This window comes from Trachinotus anak, unplaced genomic scaffold (genome assembly GCF_046630095.1).
Source record: "Trachinotus anak isolate AG129_WGS33_773 ecotype Australia unplaced genomic scaffold, CSIRO_AGI_Tana_v1 ptg000005l, whole genome shotgun sequence".
Taxonomy (NCBI): domain Eukaryota; kingdom Metazoa; phylum Chordata; class Actinopteri; order Carangiformes; family Carangidae; genus Trachinotus; species Trachinotus anak.
In genome coordinates, this window is record NW_027273856.1 from 20,134,180 (window position 1) to 20,140,209 (window position 6,030).

Sequence of the window (6,030 nt, forward strand, 5' to 3'; positions counted from 1 at the left end):
TGTTGTTACTAAAAGTGTAACGTTTAAGAATGATCCTCTTTGAAGACTGCTTTCTAATTTTAACTGACTGTGTGAATGACTGTGAGAGTGTCTATTTTAAGAAGCCTAATATTTTGTTTTTGTTTTTCTTTTTTTTCTAATTAATTCCTTTGCAGCAATGGGAACAAAACTGATTATTTAACTGTAGACCAGTTAGTCAGCTTTCTGAATGAAGTAAGCTCTTTATCATTCATTAACTTCTCTGTGTATTTGGCTTGCCCATGCCCCTCTCTGCAAGTGCCCTGCTTTACCCCCATCCTGCTCTGGGTGGAAGTTGCCCTCCAGCCCGGACTGCACATCAGCCGACCCTCATTAAAACTCCATTAATGAGACGGACAAAATATTTAACTTCCAGTCAGCCTGCAAGGGCAACTTCAACCAACTGCCCTATTCTGCATGCCCACCCTCATCCTGTTCCCCATCTTCTCCCTAGCGCGGCCTGCCTCCCTGTGTCTGATTGGTGTTGCCATGGCAACGGGAGGGTAGAGATTTCCATCCTGTTGCTTCCTGCATGGCTCATCTTGTTTCCTGCTGTCTGTGTCTGCATTCTGTGGCCGTGCTTTGTGGCTTAATACCTGCCTAGTCCCTCCACTGTGCAGTCGCGTGTGTGCTGCTTCATACCCAGCCCTATGCGTCACACTCTGGACCCTCCCATAGCGCCACAGCTTTTAGATTAATTCCCACCTGGCTTATTGAGTGGGCAGTGGGCAGTTATAATGATGTTTTGATGCACTTGTTTTGCTAATGTAGAGCTGCCTTGAACCCCTCCAACATGTATGACTCCCTTACTTTAAGCAAACACATAACCACTGTACCTTTTAGTGTGGCTCAGTTTCTTGTGAATATCTTACAAATACATTTTGTTTCTGACATCCTGTTTACACTTAAGTGCTTTCTGTTTAGCTTATTTTAGGCCACAATAAGTAAGCTATTAACAGCAACTATACTGATTTAGAATAACTAGCTTCAGAAAATTTATATTAGTCCAAACAAGCAAATGACAGATTAGGAAATGTCGCTGTTAGTACTTGATCTCATGTTGCATTAAACTGACCTGCGTGTCAGTGCAAGATGTTTTTTTTCTAACATCCAGTTTGTGTTTGAAAGTAACTGTCTGTGTGGATGACTCTGTGTGTGTGTGTGTGTGTGTGTTGCTCTACAGAACCAGCGGGACCCAAGGTTAAATGAGATTCTATTCCCATTCTACGACCCCAAGAGAGCCATGCAGATCATCGAGAAATACGAGAGAGATGAAGGGCTGAAGAAGAAAGGTAAAAGAGGCATGGAGGGAAACAGGAGGCAGAAAGATATTTTAGGCTGTGCTGCCATCTGCCTGTGTAACTTTGAAGCTGCAGTAAGTCACACCAGATTGCTAGCTTAGTTCTCTGCTGAAATAGTTGGTTACAATTACTTTCAGGCTCTGCCTTATTGTGCTAACTCAGTGTTACACTTTTGATACAAAATAGCAACCACACAGCAATAGGATCTGATATCCTGTGGCCTGAAACTTCTGTATACTGAAGTATTGACTCTTTTTTTTTTTTTTATTGCTTTTTATAACTTAAATCACCATCATAGTTAGCAAGAACTGCTTAAAAAGTCTGGTCAAATAATCAAAATTCGCTTCAGCATGTCAGCCTGCTGGCTTTAATATCCTTTATTGCATCATTCAGCTAATTATTCTAGCATGAACCAGAGACAAACCCTCGTCTCCTCTTACCCAGGCCACATGTCCAGTGATGGGTTCTGCCGGTACCTGATGTCAGATGAAAATGCTCCAGTTTTCTTGGACCGGCTGGAGCTGTACCAGGAAATGGACCAGTCACTGGCCCACTACTTCATCAGCTCCTCACACAACACTTACCTGACAGGCCGACAGTTTGGAGGGAAGTCCTCAGTGGAGATGTACCGCCAGGTTCTACTGTCTGGATGCAGGTACACCATTGTGTCATGGTCTGTGAACATGATTGGATACACATATGAAGGTGTAAACATATGTATGACCCAAACAGTATGTGGATTAGAGCAAGCTGTGCTTGATAATGCATGTTCATTATCATCATTCTGTACTTTCCATCCTGTCAGATGTGTGGAGCTGGACTGCTGGGACGGGAAAGGAGAGGACCAGGAGCCCATCATCACTCATGGCAAGGCCATGTGCACAGACATCCTGTTTAAGGTACACACACACACACACACACACACACACACACACACACACAATCAGTTTCTGGCAGTTTCACTGTTTATTCATAATGTGTGCCTGCCCCTTAGTGTTGAGAAGATGATACTACATCTATCATGACTTCCTCCCTCCTTATTGTGTTATGTTCATCTCTCCCTTTTTTCCCTTTCTTCTGTCTCCTCTGTCACCAGGATGTTATCCAAGCCATCAAGGAGACAGCATTTGTCACCTCAGAGTACCCTGTTATTTTGTCCTTTGAAAATCATTGCAGGTACATGTGCAATCAGTAAAAATGTTAATGATTTTAGCTTTTGTGATTATTTGCAGTGATGTTTTAGAGATATACATACAATTCATTCTGTGTGTGTGTGTGTGTGTGTGTGTGTGTGTGTGTGTGTGTCACCAGTAAACCACAGCAGTACAAGATGGCCAAATATTGTGAGGAGATATTTGGCGACCTTCTCCTCAAACAGCCTTTGGAGAACTATCCGGTGAATACTTCCCTCTTGATCCACACTGATTTTATTACAGAATGATGGTGATCCATATTTAAATGTATGATTGTGATCTCTTTGCCAGATTGAAGCTGCGCGCCCCTTGCCCTCTCCAAATGACCTCAAACGTAAAATCCTCATCAAAAACAAACGCTTGAAACCTGAAGTGGAACAGAGTACGTACACAACTACAACTGAATTGTATCTATCTACTACTAATTGTATCTCTTGTATCTCTCTATTATATCTGTTCATTATGACTTTGTTTCTGCTTTATCTTGTGTTGTAACGTTTGTCTTTGTGTGTAATATAGAGCAGCTAGAGGCCTTTAAGAAACACATGGAGGCAGGAGAAATCAACACTTCTGCCATCATCATGGGAGAGGAGAATGAAGAGGACACTGAGAACGGTCAGCTAAATGACAGTCTGTGGTGGATATATGTGAACTGGTTCATTGTAATATACACTGGCCATGGCCTACAGGTTAAGGCTGGCTGAGTTTTTCACATAGCTGCATGAATAATATGGTACAAAGGAGGAGGTGTTTTAGGCTGCCTTGAATGCAATATGACACCATATCAAAGATCTTTCAAAAAAATATAGTGTTTGATGAGAAAATGACTGGAAAACACTATTTTTAATCACGTTTAATTTGATTTCATAAAGATCAGTGTTACAGAATAATCAAGAGTTTCAAAAACCTGCATTAAGTGCTCACTGTAAAGTAAGATTGCTTAGTGTCGCAGCTGAATGCACCACGTAATGAAAAGATAATTGGAGAAAATATGTGCCTCAGCATTAATTTCTTTGTCTTTGTATGTATGAGTGTAGGAGAAAAAGAGGCTGAGGATAAGGATTTGAATTCAGAGGCCCCCAGTCTGTCAGAGGCAACCAGTGAGAAAGAGGCCAACAGTGTTTCCCAGAGTAACACCATCAGCGTGAGCAAAGAAGAAGAACGCAGCAACAGTATCAAGAAGGTGGGTTGCTATGTTGATGATTGACTGGCCTCTGAAAATACCAAACTTAACTATCTGGCTCCGCCATGGATATAGTGTCTTAGACTTCAGTAGATAACTGGGCAATGAGATTTGAAATGGCTTCAGAACTATAAATGTTGATGAGGTCAACGGGAAAGTAAAAGAGTAGCATCTCCACCTGCAACTATTTGGCCTGCCATGCTGAAGTGCCCACTGCAACAAAAAGAAGGAAAATGAAACCAAATTAGAAAAGTCCTTAGGTTTACTTCACTGAAAACCTCACAAGACCCCTTCCCAACATTAAATCCCATACATACAATAACAAAAAGCTGTAAAGTGGCTGGTAATTGCTTTTTGGAATTGCCCATATGGCTCATGCTAATAATTATTTCCTTGTAGCCTTGTGAGCTTCTCAGTGAGGATGCCTCTGATTACAGGCAGCCACTCGAAACAGTAATACGATGAAACTCATTGTTGCTGGTTCCAAGCATCCAACCAGGAAACTGAAGGACTACTGCACCTTGCAGACGGCATAGCCAATTTTCTCCTGTGCTTTTATGTGACAATTTAATCTAAATAAAAGGAAAGTATCATTGATTTGGGTGTGTGCACCCTTTTTGTTATACACAACCACTTTATGTAAAATAAATTAATTAAAGTAAAAACATATATTGTCATGATAGCTGTATTTAATAAAGAGATTTGACAGCCTACATATAAAGTGGGAAATGTTATGAATTGATGATACATCAACTCGGAATGAAGCACAGAAATGATACTGAGAGGGAATGTTTGATTGAATGTCTTTGTTTTTATTGCCGTATTTCCAGGTGCCGGATGATGAAGTGACAGAGATTTCTGAAGCAACAGATGCCACAGATATCTCTGAAGCATCTGACCAAGACAATAACAAGAAGGCAAGCACCCATCTGCCTCCAAGGGATCTTTCACTCGCTCACAATCACAATCTAATAGTTAAAGAACAAAAGTCATGTCTGGGTTGAGACATAAAGATTTGTGTATCTGCACCTGTCTTGTCCAGGGTGGGGATGTGGCAGAAGACTCTGAAGAAGCCCTGATAGCTCAGTACACCTATGTAGGAGCTACCACCAACATCCACCCATATCTCTCAGCCATGGTCAACTACGCCCAGCCTGTCAAGTTCCAGAGCTTTGATGTGGCAGAGGGTGAGCTTGTGTTCTTCGCAACTCTAAAATTTGCTTCTACGATGATTATGTAAGCATATTGTTCATGAATACAACCGTTTAGGACTGAGAACAGTCATTTAAAATAATTCTGAATTTTCATTTAGCAACTTCCTCCAGTTTTATTATGTTTTGCTCTATATAAAAGCAAAATGCCTCTTTTTGTTTGTGTCAGTGCCAAAGAAATCCAGTTCAGTTCACTTCATGACTTTTTCTCTGTCTCTCAGAAAGGAACATCCACCATAACATGTCATCTTTTAACGAGTCTGTGGGCCTGGGTTATCTGAAGACCAATGCCATCGAGTTTGTCAAGTATCCTTTGAACTGTTGCAGTTGCAATGCAGTTGCAGTTGCACTGCATTTGTCTGATAAATAGTATTTCTATAAAAGAGACTTAAAAGATGGAAAAATATATTGGAGTGGTCAAACTGTTACCCCATGTGTTAATTACCTTTGTGTATCAGAAAATATTTTCATCATACTGAAAAATGCAAGGTGACTTAGATTGAAGGCATCCATCCTGCTTTGTGTTACTGCACTAAAAACTTAAAACATCCAAATTAGAAATCTTGTTATGTTCACCACTACTGAGATTTCCACTTTTCTTCACTGAGCACATTTACATTTTCCATATCTGAACATATCTGCAGCTTTCTGATGAAGTCTGAGTTTGAACTTAATAAGGTCACCTAAATGAGAGCTGAGTGGCAGGTCAGAGCTGATGTTTTTCAGCCATATTTATTTCCACTCTGCTGCTGGAAAAGAACTGGAGGTCTCCAGAGGCCGGTGTGCCTTTGGACTTGGCCTGACACTCATACACACATACACTTGCCTCCCTCGCTCTCTCTCCAGTGGGACTGCTTGACCCAAGCTGTTCACACTAAAAATAGTCCTGCAGTCTGTCAAACGCACAGACACACACACAATTCATACACACATGTGCTTTAACACACATGGTCTCCCTCTCTTCTTTTAAAAATTTCCTGAGCGTCAGCACAGCTACAACAAGCGTCAGATGAGCCGTATCTACCCCAAAGGGGGCCGGGTGGACTCCAGTAATTACATGCCTCAGATCTTCTGGAACGCAGGCTGCCAGATGGTCTCACTCAACTTCCAGACCCCAGGTACCA

At 41.4% G+C, this 6,030-nt stretch overlaps 1 protein-coding gene across 12 annotated transcripts in view; it reads left to right on the forward strand.

Annotated features, from left to right (window-relative positions):
- Nucleotides 1–6,030, forward strand: part of LOC139621870 (1-phosphatidylinositol 4,5-bisphosphate phosphodiesterase beta-4-like) — a 65,970-nt gene that overhangs the window by 46,028 nt on the left and 13,912 nt on the right. For all 12 annotated transcript variants that reach the window (XM_071478786.1, XM_071478784.1, XM_071478783.1 and 9 more), the window contains 13 exons: nt 156–213; nt 1,202–1,310; nt 1,764–1,974; nt 2,125–2,218; nt 2,416–2,495; nt 2,631–2,715; nt 2,804–2,894; nt 3,032–3,127; nt 3,550–3,695; nt 4,526–4,612; nt 4,738–4,882; nt 5,128–5,212; nt 5,900–6,024. In XM_071478786.1, the coding sequence (XP_071334887.1) occupies nt 156–213; nt 1,202–1,310; nt 1,764–1,974; nt 2,125–2,218; nt 2,416–2,495; nt 2,631–2,715; nt 2,804–2,894; nt 3,032–3,127; nt 3,550–3,695; nt 4,526–4,612; nt 4,738–4,882; nt 5,128–5,212; nt 5,900–6,024 (1,412 nt within the window). The remainder of the gene's footprint in view (nt 1–155; nt 214–1,201; nt 1,311–1,763; nt 1,975–2,124; nt 2,219–2,415; nt 2,496–2,630; nt 2,716–2,803; nt 2,895–3,031; nt 3,128–3,549; nt 3,696–4,525; nt 4,613–4,737; nt 4,883–5,127; nt 5,213–5,899; nt 6,025–6,030) is intronic.